Source organism: Nicotiana tabacum, chromosome 10, assembly GCF_000715075.1.
Source record: "Nicotiana tabacum cultivar K326 chromosome 10, ASM71507v2, whole genome shotgun sequence".
NCBI classification, from domain to species: domain Eukaryota; kingdom Viridiplantae; phylum Streptophyta; class Magnoliopsida; order Solanales; family Solanaceae; genus Nicotiana; species Nicotiana tabacum.
This window is the reverse complement of record NC_134089.1, coordinates 28,835,473-28,852,699: the sequence shown is the minus strand read 5'-3', so window position 1 is coordinate 28,852,699 and position 17,227 is coordinate 28,835,473. Positions and strand designations below refer to the sequence as shown.

The 17,227-nt window shown below is 35.0% G+C and overlaps 1 protein-coding gene across 1 annotated transcript; it reads left to right on the top strand.

Moving 5' to 3' along the window:
* The first annotated feature begins 4,260 nt into the window (after window positions 1-4,260).
* LOC107803090 (protein NRT1/ PTR FAMILY 5.6-like) lies at window positions 4,261-10,758 on the top strand. The gene is made up of 4 exons (XM_016626703.2): window positions 4,261-4,491; window positions 7,427-7,644; window positions 8,727-9,268; window positions 9,779-10,758. Exons 1-4 carry the CDS (start codon window positions 4,344-4,346, stop codon window positions 10,650-10,652), a joined length of 1,782 nt encoding a protein of 593 aa, XP_016482189.1. The 5' UTR covers window positions 4,261-4,343; the 3' UTR covers window positions 10,653-10,758.
* The last annotated feature ends 6,469 nt before the right edge of the window (window positions 10,759-17,227 follow it).

Sequence of the window (17,227 nt, the reverse complement as noted above, 5' to 3'; positions counted from 1 at the left end):
CAACCTTTTCTATCTATCTTTAGAAGTATGGCGAGAGAAAGTTAGTAACGTTCCAACAATATTACAATTCAGACATGAGCTTTACTCATTATTAGTAATATGAATCTTTACAAATTCCTATAAAGGAATACTACAACAGAACGCTAGAATTTAGAATTCCTACAAGTTTCAACAATTGTAACAAGAATTATTTACACATTAGTAACGTAAGATTTTGTGGTTCTAAAGGAGTACGGTTCAACCTTTTCCAAGAACATCATACGAATTTTTCCTACTCCAGGTATATTAAGGGTAAGCCTTTCCTTCATTTTTGTATGATGTCATAATTACACGAGTTTGATAATGAGGCATAAAGAAAAATTCATATCCCGGAATTTACGTATATTTTCCTAGTTTTGTAAGTTACAATATTCTCATTATCGGGATTTCATATTCAATTGAGTATTTTCTTCTTCCAGCCAAGAGAGTAGAGAATCTATATATACAGTATTACAGTATTTTCATTACCATCGAGCTATAATCGATGGGCAGGCCCCTATTGGGCAACCTCTGATCAAATGGTAAGTTATATACCGAGCCTATTGTGGTCGAGCGCCTATGAGCGATCCCAGTTGGTCGAGATACAGAGCCTAGTATGGCCGACCGCCTATGAGTGGGCCTACTACGGCAGATCAATTATATATGTATCCTAAGCCTTATAAGTCCGGACAACTATTTTACTTATTAAATTAAGAGAGTTGAGATAGTATTAGCAGATGAGCATATCTTCAGATTATCTTTAACTCCCAGTTACTTCCAGCCGTATATTATCAGTTCAGTTTCAGCTTTCAGTTATATTATTGCCTTGCATACTCGGTACATTATTTCGTACTGACGTCCCTTTTTCTGGGGACGCTGCATTTCATGCGTGCAGGTTCTGACAGACAGACGGGTAGACCTCCTCAGTAAGTGTTGCCGAGTTCAACTTTATCGGGAAGCTCCACATCCTTTGGAGTTGCCGAGTCTAGAAGTTTTTTGTACATCTTGTGTATATATGCATATAGGCTAGGAGTAGGTCGGGACCCTGTTCCGATCACAGTATATCCATTAGTAGAGGCTTGTAGACATATCCTGTCAGTTAGTGCAGTATGTCGGGCTTGTAGGCCCTGTACGTATATTTTGTTGGTTTGTCAGTTATAATAGTTATGACGGCCTTACCGGCCCAGCTTTATGTTGACATTTAGTCAGCGTTAGTCTCTATTAAGTTTTATATTTTGCTTCGCACATTATCTTGTAACGTGGCCCATGGCAAAAGTACGACATTGCATGTTCAGAGTCTCTCAATCGCAAGTGGTACGCAAGGATAGGTAAGGCACCGGGTGCCGGTCTCGCCCTAGGCTCGGGGCGTGACAATATATATGTTGTATATAAACTTTAGTCACTTAATCATGGCTAAATAATAAGTATGACTTTTTATTTTAATTAGTGACTCTTAAACTTTTAAAAATTACTGTATTTGATTTAATATAGCAAGTCAAGTAATTACTATTCCTTACATCGTCCCTACCTACGAGACATAGAGCATCGTTAGTCCTGTGGTAGTTTTTTGATTTGATTTATTGAGAGAACTGTTTGATCATTTGTGGTGAAAGAAAATCTGCTTAAATGCTAGCTACTGGCATATATGCAGCAGAAAAGTATGTCTCAATTAAAATAATTAGTTTTTTCACTAGCATCGACTTCCAGTTCCAGATATCTTATTTTAATACTAGCAATAATTAACCAAGATTCTAATCTGTTTAGCAAATCCAAGCTACGGATTTGAGCTATTACACAGTTTGTGTGGCTGCTATACGCAGTGACAAACTACCATAGAAAAATTCACAAAATAGCAGTTTTTTCAGCTTATTTAAATATTAATCAAGCTAGTGGTAATTTTAAAGTAGATTTAAGCTAGGGATTTTGAGCTATTACACTATTTATGGCTGCCACGACCAGTAATAAATGGACAAATTCACAAATTGGCTGTTTGTTATTCTAGTTGGCCGTTGAGATTAGTAGCCTTTATTATTATTGTTATCTTCATTTTCTTCATCAGTCCACAATGACGGGGGGAAAAAGGGACACAAAAACGTGATGTGATTCAATAAACATTCAATAAATAATTTATTACAATTATGTCAATTCCAATAAAATTTTAACAATCTCAAATTGAAGACCCCATAATTATACTCTTTGACAATATCTACTTGCAAAATTACACCCTTTTTTTGGTCAAACAATATCATCCATATAGAGGCATATTCCACTTTAAAAATATAGAGGCATATTCCACTTTAAAAATGATAAGTCAAACACAACCATGTTAGGTCTATTTTAGGCAACTGAATATGTACAATGAACTAGAGAACTAGCACTATGTTTTGTAAGGTAGAAAATATTATTTAGGAAAATAATTTCCTTAATGAAATCAATTTCTAGTGTTCGGTAACTTTGAATTGCTGAAATTATTTTTTGAGATATTTTTCACCAAAGAGAAAAATGATCACATATGTAGTTACACGTGAAAATCATAGCTTAGATGATATCTAGGTCTTGCTCCATATCACAACGTCAATCAACACTTAAAACATTATTATCAACAAAGCTAAAATTATCATCATATCTTGCTCTTCACCCTATACATTTATAAAATGTAACATGCTTTTACACCTAATGAACACCGGAAAGTGATAAAAAAATTCTTCCATACCAAATAAAAGATATATTATTACAACTTAGGTTTTCGTTTTCTTGCTGATGACATTATTCTAATTGACGAGACACGAGGCGGCGTCAACGAGAGGCTAGAGGTTTGGAGACATGCTCTTGAGTCTAAAGGTTTCAAGTTGAGCAGGACGAAGACGGAATACCTCGAGTACAAATTTGGGGTTGAGCCGACAGAAGCGGGAGTGGAAGTGAGGCTTGACTCTCAAGTCATTCCCAAGAGGGGTAGTTTCAAGTACCTTAGATCGGTTATTCAGGGGATCGGGGAGATCGACGAGGATGTCACACACCGTATAGGGGTGGGGTGGATGAAGTGGAGGTTAGCGTTGGGAGTCCTGTGTGACAAGAAAGTGTCACCGTTACTAAAAGGTAAGTTTTATAGAGCTGTGGTTAGGCCTTCCATGCATGTTGTATGGGACTGAGTGTTGGCCGATTAAGAACTCACACATCCAGAAGATGAAAGTAGTAGAGATGAGGATGTTGAGGTAGATGTGCGGGCATACAAGGATGGATAAGATTAAGAATGAAGATATTCGAGAGAAGGTGGGCGTGGCTTCCATGGAGGATAAAATGCGGGAAGCAAGACTCAGATGGTTCGGGCACATTCAGAGGAGGAGAACTGATGCACCGGTGAGGAGATGTGAGTGACTGGCTGTGGTGGGCACGAGGAGAGGTAGAGGGCGACCTAAGAAGTATTGGGGAGAGGTGATCGGACAGGACATGGCGCGACTTAGGATAACTGAGGACATGGCCCTTGACAGGGAATTGTGGAGGTCGAGCATTAAGGTTGTAGGTTAGGGGAAAGTTGTGAAGATTTCTACAGTACAATAGAGTGAGACTAGCCAGTTAGGAGTTAGTCTGAGGATATTACTGGTCGTCTACTGATGCAGAGCTTTATCTGCTGGTTTTTACTATACCATCCATCTATTTCGTATTTCGTATTCCATATTTCGTATCTCTTATATTGCTGTTATTTTATTATGAGTCTATTGATGGTACTAATATATCGTCTCTTGTTGCTTTCTTGAGCCGAGGGTCTCCTGGAAACAGCCTCTCTGCCCCTCGGGGTAGGGGTAAGGTCTGCGTACATATTACCCTCTCCAGACCCCACTTGTGGGATTATACTGGGTCGTTGTTGTTGTTGTTATTATTATTGGCATATAATATTGGTCTAAAATGAGCTTAAATGAAATAATATTATCAGTAAGAATTCATATAGTCGATCCCAATTTAAATTTGGGATGACTTGAGTTATTGGCATAAAATAACCGTGAAATCATGTCTCTCAACAATATATCTATCATGGCCATTTTTGTAAATGAATTCCTAAAAGGAGAATCTAATTGAAAGCAATATGGATGCCATTCCTCCTGTTTAAAGGCCAGAGATACTACTTTAATCTAGTGGACTGTTTCTTAGCTTTTAATTACTTAATTACAATCATTGACAAGAAAATCTATTTTATTTTCAACATTATATTCTTTTGGCTCTTATAGTCTCAGAAGTCAGCAGGGATTCCTCTTCCTATATAAGGAGAATAAAAGCAAAACAAAGCAGCCAACTTACAAACAACATATCTTCTTTATTATCTTAGAAAAATGGAAAAGACAAATGTTGAGATAAAGATGGGAGAGTCAGTAGAAATTGATGAGCAAAAATGGGTTTATGACTCTTCAGTTGATTACAAAGGAAGAGTTCCTCTCAGAGCTTCAACTGGTGGCTGGAAAGCCTCTTTCTTGATTATTGGTAAGATTTCATCTAATAAATGTCACATGCACGCACAAGTTTCACTTAATTCCCTCTATGTCCCAATGATCAAGAACAAAAAGTAAACAATTCAATTTGTTTTGCTTCAAAGTTATAAAATTACGGATATATCTTATATTCACTGATCGTATAAAGTTGTTGTCATGTGACTAGGAGGTCACGGATTTAAGCCGTGAAATAGCCTTTTGCAGAAATGCAGGATAAGGCTGCATACAATAGATCCTTGTGGTCCGGCCCTTCTTCGTACCCCACGCATAGCAAGAGCTTAGTGCACCGGACTGCCTTTTCTTTTCCCAGTGCTCGTATAATAAATGAATTTTTAGACAAATGGTGGAATTTAACATGTTGTAGAAGGTTACTTAATTTATTTAAAGGTTACTGCAATGATTACTTTTAACCTGATTTGATAGTACAAAAATAATTTACACTGTTAATATATAGAACCTTTTTTATTAGAGAAATAACCTTTTGCAAAAATATAGAATAAGATTGAGTATATATAATAGATATTTATGTTGGGATCCTTCTCCAAACCCCACATATAACATTTGCTTAGTGATCGAGCTGCCCCTTTTTTTATTAGGGTGGTGAAACCACTTTGGAGGAGGAACCAAGTTTAGTGTATTTACTTTATGAGTTTGGCTGATGTTTGGTCTTTATTGGCAAAGAAAGATCTCTACATAAAAAGATTTTCAGAAAGCAACTTCCATTAGTCAGGCAAGGGCTGGGCTCTGAACTTTGCTGAGCTTGAAGCCAGCATTTGAAGCACCAAGCAGCAAAGTGCAGTTAGAATTTTAATTTTATGTGTTTTGAATTTTAAAACAATTATTCCAAGTATTAATAACTGAATTCTAAATTTTATATTTGTATATATTCAATGAATTTTTTAACTTAAATGTACTGTTTCAACAAAAGTTATTGAGTACAGCTGAATCCGTACTCGAATTTCTAGCTCCGTCTCTGTTGAGCAGCAACATATAGGGACCCATATTCATATATCTTGAAATATCTTCCCCTTTAATATTTTTTTTTTTTAAAATAGAGCTGATTATCTGTGGTTATGCTCCTTAAACAGAAAGCTATAGACATGGTCTACTAGAGTTTGGTGGTTTTTGTATATATAACACAAATTTCTTGACTTAAATATATATATATTGTTTGAATAGAAGCTAATGGTTCGATCGAACCCACACCCGGGCTTCTAGCTCCGCCCCTGTTAAGCAAAGCAGCAACAGATAGGGACTCATATTTCATATATCTTGAAAAATCTTCTCCCTTAATATCTTTTTTTATATAGAGCTGATTATTTGTGATCAGTTCCTTAAACTGAAAGCTATTGACATTCAGGTGCTTCTTTCTGTTAAACCCTTTCATATGCTACACCCAGTCGATTTTAAACTTGTTTAAGGTTTTAGTACATCTATTGAAAGATTATTTTTATAGCACTAAACGTATTTTTTTTTAAATACCTTATATTTCTCCTCAAAGTGAGTAACGTACAATTGCGAAAGACTTTTTAGAAAAAATGTATGGATCATTTACTAAAATGATATCTTAGGCAAAAAATAAGCAATGCCTTCTTGATTTATTTTTGAACAAGTATATTCGACCAAAACAACGATTGGAGAGGGTATTAAGATTAGCAGAAGAAGAATTAGGGGCCATAAACTTGATTAATAAGTGGTTCTCTTTCAGTGAAAATTAAGAATATTACCCTTTTCAGAAAAGCCCCTATGTAATGAGAACCACTAAAGAGTTCTATGGTCACTTTTTGGGCACTGTAGACTATAGTTATCAAGATATTCACTTTTTGATAACTTGATGAAAGTTTGGTATATAACTCACTGGTTCTCTGTAACTATTTTTATAGATAATTCTGAAGAACTGTATTCACAGCATAAATTCCAAAACTAGACTCCTAAAATTGCCTAGATTCTACCCAAGTGGTCCAATACCTAAGACAAGGAGTATCTAACACGCAACAAATATCATATTACTATCTTTATACTGAAAAGCATAGCTAATTGCCACTAGTAACCTTTCTTGCTAAATTACTCCCTCTGTTTTGATTTAAATAACACACTTTCTTTATTAATCTGTTCGAAAAAGAATGATGTATTTTTATATATTTGAAAATAATTTAATTTTAAACTTTTTATTTATCCACTTTACTTTTAATGAAAAGCTTTTACATGATTCCACAAAGTTTTTACTCCTTAAGCTCTTAGGACCACATGTTCCAAAAGTCTTTTTTTTCTTAAACTTTATGTCAAGTCAAACTACATTATCTAAATTGAGAGAACGTATTTTTTTTTTCAAAAAGATGAAGTATTTGACCAAGCTTTTAGAAGAAAAAAGTATTTTTGAGTAAAAGAAGAAGTAATTATTGAAAAGTAGAAAAAAAAAACTTCTTTCCAAAAGTACTTTTAAAAAAAATATGTTTAAGAAAAATATAGTTAGAAGAAAAATACAGTTAGAAGCATTTTTTAAAAGTTTGGTCAAACACTACTTGTTAATTAAAAGTGCTTTTCAAATTAATTAATCAAATACAAATTGTTTCTCACGAAAAGTACTATTTTGAAAAATTCTTATGAGAAAAATACCTTTCAAAATAAGTTAATTTTAAAAGTTTGGTCAAACGGGCTATAAGAAAAGCAGAGACAATATGATACTCGCCCTAATGGTTAGATTTGTAAATTTTTCTAACTTCCAGACCCCGGAGAGTCCTTTTGTATCTGTTTTTTTTTTTTCTTTTCTTTTTTATATTCAGTATCTTTTTCAGTTGCTTTTTGAAATGAAAATCTGTTCTTTAATTTTCAGGGTATTATATTCATATTTTCTTGAATACATCTTATATCCTTTATTATTATTATGTAATTGAAGAAAACTAATGAGTTGTTTTTGAATGTAACAGCAATTGAATTCAGTGAAAGGCTGAGTTACTTTGGAATAGCCACAAGTTTGATTATATACCTAACCAAGGTTATTCATCAAGACCTCAAAACAGCAGCAAAAAGTGTCAACTACTGGACAGGTGTCACCACTTTGATGCCATTGCTAGGAGGGTTTGTTGCTGATGCATACTTAGGCAGATTTTACACAGTTCTTGCCTCAACCATTGTCTACCTCATGGTAATCACAATATTTACTGGAGTATATTTTATTTTCAATAATCACATTTTCAGCTATTCAAATAGGCCAAATTGACACGTGCAACTAGGATTAGTAAGGTCCTTGGTGCTACTTACTTACACTTTCTTCTTTGAAGTTTTAAATTTTTAATAAAATCCCATGAAGGCATGCAGCATGGAGGATATTAAGAGAAAAATAAAAAAGGAATCAGCTTCCAAAAGTGAAATAAACCAAATATGATTTTTTTAAAAATTGACTACTATTCCTTCTGCTTTATTTTATATTAACACTCTTTCTCTTCTTTTTTCTTTTGGTTTGTCCAAGAAAGAAAGGCATATTTTTATATTTGGCAACTTTTTAACTTTAACTTTCTAATCCTACCCTTAATGACATGCTCTTATAACTATAGAAATGTTATGATATGTTTAAAATTACAAATTCTAAAGGTACGGTTGATATATGTCAAACGTCTTTCTTTCTTTCTTAAACTTTAGTTTTCAGCCAAATACCGTCATATAAAATGAAACAAAAGAACACTCGGAATTGCATAAGAGAAAAAGCTCCACATAAGCTCTAAAGGAGTAGGAATTGGCTCACTAGGTTCTTCAACTAAAAAGTAGTCAAATTGCAAAACTCCTTATTACAATCCTCCTTCGATGTGAACATACTTAGGTCTAGCTACCATCTTGAAGTCTACCAACCCTTTTCAAGTCGGGAACGCCACGTCAACCCGATATTCTAATATGTTGACTTGCACCCAGGCCTAGCTCTCTGTGGTGGGGAGGTCTCGCTATGTGAAATAAGGAGACCAAAGCATGAAAAATTGGCTGCCTGCAAAATCTACATGAATGCTTAATACAGTCATATAAAATGGAACGAAGGAACAATTTTTTATTTAAAGATGGGAAATGATCTTTCTTGGAAATCCTACTCAACAAACATTGTGATCAAGTTATAACTTAGCTAGCACATATTGTGATAGTAGAATCTATGAGATCTTCATATAGATAGATAACCCAATCATCATTTGCCTATAAGACCACTAAAAGATGATTTATCTTACCTGTTATTTTGTTAAACAGGGCTTGCTTCTGTTGACAATGTCAAGTGTGGTACCAAGTTTGAAACCATGTGGGAGTGGCATTTGTCAAGAACCTAGGAAGATCCATGTAGTGATCTTTTTCTTTGCTATGTACTTAATCTCAATTGGAACAGGAGGGCACAAGCCTTCTTTGGAAAGCTTTGGAGCTGATCAATTTGATGATGATTATCCTAAAGAAAGAAGAAAGAAAATGTCTTTCTTCAATTGGTGGAGTTTTGGACTTTGCTCTGGTGTATTACTTGGTGTTACTCTTATTGTTTATGTACAAGATCATGTTAGTTGGGGTATAGCAGATTTGATCCTCACATTAGTTATGGCTTCTAGTCTAGTCATATTCTGTGCAGGGAGGCCATTCTATCGTTATCGAAAAGTAACTGAAAGTCCCTTAACAACAATGCTACAAGTTATTGTTGCTGCAACTAGAAAAAGAAATCTTCCACATCCTTCAAATCCTGCTTATTTACATGAAACTCAAAAGTCAGAAGCTAATCGAAGGAGGCTATGTCATACCAAAAGCCTGAAGTAAGTTTTCAACTAAGTCTTGAGCTGATTTGATTAACATTTTAGTATATACATATGTTATCTTTTGCTGGAAGGGGAGCCTTGGCGCAAATGGTAAAGTTGCGGTTATGTGACTAGGAAGTCACGGGTTCGAGCCGTGGGAACAGCCTCTTGTAGAAATGCAGGGTAAGGCTGCGTCAATAGACCCTTATGGTCCGGCCCTTCCCCGGACCCCGTACATAGTGGGAGCTTAGTGCATCGGGTTCGAGCCGCGGAAACAGCCTCTTGCAAAAATGCAGGTAAGACTGCGGACAATAGACCCTTATGGGTCTGGCCCTACCCCGGACCTCGCACATAACGGGAGCTTAGTGCATCGGGTTCGAGCCGTGGAAACAGCCTCTTGCAAAAATGCAGGATAGGGCTGCATATAATAGATACGTGTGGTCCGGTTTTTCCCGGACCTCGTGCATAGGGGGAAATTAATGTATTGGGCTGCCCTTTTTATGTTATTTTTTGCTATTCTACTTGTAGGTTTCTTGATAAAGCTGCAGTCTTTGATGAGACACAAGATACAATAGAGCAAAAGCAGAATCCATGGAAACTTTCAACTGTAACCAAAGTGGAGGAACTGAAACTACTTATCAACATGACACCAATTTGGCTAACCACTTTACCATTTGGCATTTGTATAGCACAAGCTTCAACATTTTTCATCAAACAAGGCGTGACACTTAACCGAAAGATCACTTATGATTTTGAGATTCCACCAGCTTCAATGTATGGCATTGGAGCTATTGGCATGATAGTAACTGTAACTATCTACGACAAAATCCTCGTACCTCTCTTAAGAAAGGCAACAGGAAACGAAAGAGGCATCGGTATTCTTCAAAGGATCGGTATTGGAATGATGTTCTCGATTACAACTATGATCATTGCAGCTTTGGTTGAACGAAAGAGACTAAGAATTGTTGAGAAAAATCTACTCGAGGGTTCAATTTCAATGAGCATATTTTGGTTAGCACCTCAGTTTTTTCTCGTTGGTATTGGAGATGGATTCGCGCTAGTGGGATTACAAGAGTACTTCTATGATCAAGTACCTGATACAATGAGAAGTTTAGGCATTGCATTTTACCTTATTGTGGTTGGTGCTGCAAATTTCCTAAGCAGCATGTTGATCACAATTGTGGATCATATCACAGAAAAAAGTGGTAAGAGTTGGTTTGGAAAGGATCTGAATAGCAGCAGGCTGGACTATTTCTACTTGTTGTTAGCAACTATAACAGCAGTGAGCTTGTGCATCTATGTCTTTGTTGCAAGGAGCTATTCCTACAAGAATGTACAAAGCAGGAGAACTGCAGATGTGGCTAATTGCCACAATAGGGATGATCGCGAAGCAATGGCTTAGAAATTTGATCTCTAGTATTGAATTAGTTAAGTCGTGAAGCTGACAAACAAAGTTACCATGTATCATATTTTGATAACTTAGAAGCAATAAAACTCCTTTATTAGAAGTTTAATCCTAGTACATTTACTAAATTAATAGTCCTCAAGCTAAGAACTACCCCAGGTTGCTCTGACGGTAAACAACTCTATTTCCAATCAAAAGGTTGTGAGTTCGAGTCACCCCAAGAGCAAAGTGGGGAGTTCTTGGGGAAGGATACCAAGGGTTTATTTGGAAACAACCTCTTTACCCCGGTCTGCATACACACTACCCTCCCCAGACCCCACTAGTGGAATTATACTGGGTTGTTGTTGTAAGCTGAGAAAGTAAATTGTTGGCGTGCAAATGCAATTAGTTACCCTGTATTGTTCAGATAAGTTAGGAGTAGAAAATCCTTTCTTTTTCCCCCAGATTTACACTGTCAACTTTTATCTGTTGGTAGCCTCATAGTATATGCCAGTGTCACTCTGGTTAAGGCCCAGATAGTATAGCTGAATCATTTCTCAGATTGACCATCACCTCATTATGGGCTAGTCAACAATAATTGGCCCAAGTTAAAGTCCTTTGATCCTTTAGTAACCAATGATCCATAGTCCATAATCGTGATAAACCAGAATTTATGTGTCATGAGTTATGACCTTACCTTAAGACAGTAGACAGAAATGTTTAACCACCACGTGGTAGATTTATGATTTTTAGTACATGGGTGCACTACTAAAAAAAGAGAAAAATATATTAAGTGGGAATTGTAGTCCTCTTGGTAAATAATTTAACCTCCAACCAAGTGAATCATTCCGTCTCCTTGGAGCATGAATGCCAATAGTTAATATTATACCAATTTTAGAAAAACATATAAAGACCATGGATTCACGTGCCTCATAATTTTTCGTACAAATTCCCGACTACTGACTTTATGGGGGGAAGGGGGGCAGTCATGATAGATTTGAAGAAACATGATTGCTCAAGAAGTGTGTAATTCTTATTTGGAATTTTTGCCTCCTGTAGCAAAGGTTAATACCTTATTTATTTTAAATAAATATCATTTTAAAAAATTATATTCTATAGATATCTTTTAATGTTTATAGCAAAATATCTAATTTTGGTTACCTCCTACCTCTAAGCCACTAAATACGCTATTTAGTTACACTATTTTCTTTCTCTCTTTATTTTGATACATGTCATTCTCTTCCCCATTCCCTGAAAACACACGCTTCTGCGATCGGAAAGAAGATAACAAAATTAACGCAATGTGGGGATACCGAGTTATTTCAACTATCGGAAAGAAGATAATAGAATTAACGCCAACACGAGGATTTGCAGCTGAATTTGCAGCTGCATCGGTAGTATTATTCGCATCCAAGTTGGGGCTACCTATCTCAGTCACCCATACCCTAGTGGGTGCAGTAATGGGGGTCGGTTTTGCTAGAGGACTTAACAGCGTAAGAGCAAAAACAATGAAGGAGATTGTGACTTCCTGGATTGTGACAATCTCCATTGACAATCAGGTAATCAGCTTCTACTACTGATACGTCCAATTTTGCTATGCCTGCTATCTTTGGCATAGGGTCTCCAATGGCTGCATATACATACATGTTGGGAACAGTGAGATTCAGGATTTTTGCTCGACAGCGGATTCGTCGGAAATTAGGGTTTGTTCTTGAACAAAGACGATGGAGTTTGGGGTTGAGCAACTTGATTTTCTGTTAATATATTTCAATGTATCACGCTGTATTTTTATGTATTTCATTGTATTCATTATCTTTTTTCCCATTGTAATTCAATGTATCTCGTTGTATTCCATGTATTTCATTGTATTCACTGCCTTTTTTTATTTATTTATTGTATTTTAATGTATCCCGCTGTATTCTATGTATTTCATCGTATTCATTGTCTCGCTATATGCCATGAATGTATTCATATATTTTTTTAATTAATATAATTTATGTATTCAGATGTATTGTATAATTTCTCTGAAGATTGCTATGTTTTTGGGGTATTTTTCGGTTGAGAATCTTTTTTATAACTGAAAATACAAAAATTGTGTGTTGTAATTGAGTTTGTTGAGTTATATTAGGAGTCTATTATGTTAATTGATTCACTTTCCGTTTAAAAACAATATAATCCCCTGTTTCACCCGTGAATACAGTTGAATACAGTAATCTATCCAGCTGTTATCCCCTGTTTCACGCCATGAATACAGTCGAATACACTCGAATACAACAACTGATTAGTTGGACTTCCCTGATTCACGCCTATTTTTGCTACTATATTCATGAATACAGTAGCTTAAATACATCTAATACATCTCATAATAACAGAAAACGTATCTACAATTCGTAATGTAACAAATGGTATCTATAAATAGCTAATTATCACTAAAAGATAATGCTTTATGAAAATTTCTCTTCTTATTTTTAATCCAATGGATTCTTATTTTAATCCAATGGATTCAATCAAACTAATTGTTTTGGAACAAGCACTCAAATGTAAGTTTAATTCATTGGTCAAATTTATGTTAACCTATCTCGTATTGCAAGTACCAAAATAAAAATATGACGAAGTAGGACTATTACTATCAAGATGACAAATTCATTCTACATACTATCAGTAGGATCCAATTGTAACAGGTGACACACTCGTACTCTAGAAATACATAAATAAAGAATTACACAATGAAACTAGAAGAAAAAATGGACTAAGAATCGCTACTCTCAAATGATTCATTTTGGACTCAAAAGCAAGGACTTTTGAGCGTTTTTTTTTTTTTTTTTTTGAAGATTGGACAAGAGGAATGTCCGCATCTCTATGGCAAACGTTGATTGAATCATGATCAAAAGCAAGGATGGTACAATAGTCTATCAATAGAAAGAACAAAAGCTATGTGTAGCCAAAAATAATTATTGAAGATGGTCAATGGTTAAGCTAGTGGAAAATTCAAAACCTAACAAACCCAGGACAAGGTAGGTGGTGAGTAAGTCGGATGTAGTGATGTACAGACAATTGGGCCTACAGCCAGTCATGTTGTGGGCCATATCCAGCTTGTAAAACTAGTTACACTCATTGGGCTTGTTATGGATCCATGGACCTGTCCCTATCGTCATTTTAACTTGTTGCCTTGACTTGTCAGATTTTTCCCGAGCAAAATACAAATTTGATCGTTCGGTCGAAATTAATTATATTTTCTAGCTAAAATATATATAACATATGTATATTTTTAAAATATAAAAACACTCTCTCTCACACACATATATATATATAGGAACCAACGTTATTAATTGCTCCTAGGATAGAACGGAACAACTATTCCGTAATATCGACAATGGAAATTATAGCGACGATGACGGCTAAGCCTGTCAAATGGGTCAACCCGACCCGGATCCGAACCAGTTGACTCTTGGCATGTGGGTCCTCAACCGGTCCAGTTCACTTTCTTATAGAGGTCGGTTTGGATTTGACCCATTAATCAAAACCTCTTGACCCAACCCGAACCCGTAACCCGTAACCCCTTAACTCGGCCCTAATAAGTCGAAGCCAATATAAGTCAAATATATATTTTTTTTTTCTTGAAGCCAACTAGAATAAAAATAAAAATAAACCATAGTTTATTAACATTAAAACTTAAGAAACATATGGAGTTCGACTATTTCTATAACTAATAGTCTAATACACAAGAAAAATGATATTCTAATATACTCTAATTCTATATTTTTAAAACTCTTCAAACTCTAATATACTCAATATTTTTTAAAATAATTTTTACCGCTGGTCCGGTCGGGTTGACTCGTGGGTCAGCTATCGGTGCATGTCTGGTCCAGTTTAGTGGGTCAAAATAGTATAGCCCGGCCCATGACCCTTAAATTAATGGGTTGGTCCTGTTAGGGTTTGTGGATCATGGGCCGGTCAAAGGGTCAATTTTAATGGGTTGTGTGTGTCGGTTCGTGGGCTGACCTGACCCATTTGACAGGTCTAACAACGGCGCGAAGCATAACTTCTTCTCAATTCTTTTAGGAGCTAGAAGATATGTTTCTCTATTTAAGCACAAAAAATTTATTTCTAGTTTTCGATAAGGGATAAAGTGCCTTAATTAGTAAAAGGAACACTTCAAACTTTTTATTTTCCTCCATTTTCTATTCGCACCTCTTTATTTAATTTAAAAAACTTAACAACATGTTCTCTTAGTCACGACAAAGAACTAATAATGTGACGTTTGTCATATGAATTCATGCATTTGCTTAAGAGCAAAAGATTCATGGTATTAAACTTGACATGTGAAATAATAATTTCGTTTGTTATGTAAAATCATTGCCAAAATAGTGTATATGATCAGCTTTAACCCATGACGGTGTGAGGATTAATTACTGCATTAATAGAATGTGCTATGACAAGACTAACTTTGCAAGTTGTAGGAATCCTAACCAGCTATATGGACATTGATGTGATTTCATGCTAAATTTGTTTAGTGAATCATGTACTGCATTTGTATTGTATATTCTCTTTTGAGAGAAACAGTGATGCTTTTGATTTCCTTTCTAAGTCTTCAGGAAATTGGGGTTGACATTTCGGTGTGCAGGATCCGGGAAAGGGTCGGAGTACAAGAGTTTATTGTACAAAGTCTTATTTTGTATTTCTACAAAAGACTGTTTCCATGGCTCAAATTCTTGATTTTCTTATCACATGGCAACAACTTTTTAGGACCGGCAATTCCTAAAAAGTTTCAAATTTGTCCATAGGCGATGCAAAATGAAGTTATTACAAAATCAGCCTATGAGCCCGTTTGAATTTGATTATTTTAAGTGCTTTTAAGTCATTTTGTAGTGTTTGAATAAAGTAAAAAAAGTGTTTTTAAGAACTTATTTTTAAGCTAAAATGATAAAAACAAGCCAAAAGGCAAAAGCTAAAAATCCTAACTTATTGCTTAAAAGCTATTTTGACATAAAATCTACTTAAAATAAGCTCATCTAAACGGGCTCTATATCTGTCATTATTTGCAAAGAGTCCTTCATTAAAAACTATTTAGTCTCTATTGATTAGTTTGATAGGATAGGATAAGAGAAAACCACATGCCCACCAGGTGGCTAAAAATTGAACCACCCCTATTTATCTCCTTCCTTTTTACCACTCATTTATCTTTTTCTCCGTAGCGACACGTTGAAAATCCCTTTAAATAGGAGTGGCAATAGGGTGGGCGGGTTGAGCTTAACCCACAAAATTTTTGACCCGTTATATTTAAATTTTTTAAAACCGCACCGCCTCGCTTAAGTTTTCTTTTATATTTTCTTTCCTTTTCACTTTGTTATTTATAAAAAAAGATGCAAATTTAACATGTTTCAAATTTTAGTATCTCGATTGGATTTTTCTGTTTCAAGTTTTTTTTAAAATGGAATATATATGAAGGTAATATTTATTGGTATTAAAAACTTCTTGTCCAACTCCTTTAGACTTATTAAGTAAATTCTTTAAGATAATATTCATTTTACAATTAATGATTTTTACATATTGCAGAGAATTATTATTTGAAACAACCAATCAAAACCAATAAAGATGCCAACAATTGAACTGAAAGCTAAGTAAATAAACTAACAGAAAAATAGTACAACATATTCCAGTCTTGTACATGATTGATTCTTTGAAGTTAATAAACCAAAGTAGTTTTCTCTCGTATTCGTTGTGTAGACTGGTAATACCGATTTCATTAAGGGTGATTATGATCAAGAGATTATGTGACAATATTATATTACACAAAGTGTAAGGAACCAGAGATAAAATCAGTTTATTGGCGATAATATATGGTTGGCCTCATTAGATACGAAAAACCAAAGAGCTCCCTGAATACCAAAAAAAGATTGAAATCTTTGACGCGCTTGCACCGCAGCGCTTAACTTTTTTTAATTTTTTAACCCACCCTGCACCCCCTCCGCCCCGATCAGAGATAATAATTAATGCCTTAAAATTACTCTAACATATATTCCCCTTCTTCACGTTTTCTCTCCACATACCACCCCCATCCCCACGTATCTTGCACAAGAGTAGCAATTTCACCATTAACAACCATTAAAAAGCTTTGAAGCTTTGAATTCGAATTTGGATTTTCAAAAAACATTGTTTGGTTGGATTTGATGTTGTTGCAAAGAATTGAGAATTCTCTCTACGTCTCTCTCTATCTCTCAATCCCAAATTTCAGTAATGTAAAGCAAAGGAAAAGAGAGCAACAATTCCACCATTGATAGCCATTAAAAAGCTTTGAAGCTTTGAATTCGAATTTGGGTTTTCAAAAATTATTATTTGTTTGGATTGAGTGTTGTTGCAAATAATTGAGAATATGGTTTGGAGTTTATATCTCAATTTTGAGGGGTTTTGATGAAGATTAGACTTGGTTTTGGCTGAATTTCAGATTGAAACTCGAAGAAGGAGAAGAAGAAGAAGACATGACATACATTATACTGCAAAAATTTATAGTAAAATTGTAGAAAAATTGTATTTTGTTGTTAAATATTTTTCTTTTATTTATTTAACTATTGTATGAAAGTTGAACAACATTG

Bases quoted from the DNA above. Each gene is read 5' to 3' on its own strand.
- LOC107803090 (XM_016626703.2), top strand. From the start codon at position 4,344: ATGGAAAAGACAAATGTTGAGATAAAGATGGGAGAGTCAGTAGAAATT. The intron at 7,645-8,726 runs GTAATCACAATA...TTTGTTAAACAG, and splicing joins CAACCATTGTCTACCTCATG to GGCTTGCTTCTGTTGACAAT. The intron at 9,269-9,778 runs GTAAGTTTTCAA...TTCTACTTGTAG, and splicing joins TGTCATACCAAAAGCCTGAA to GTTTCTTGATAAAGCTGCAG.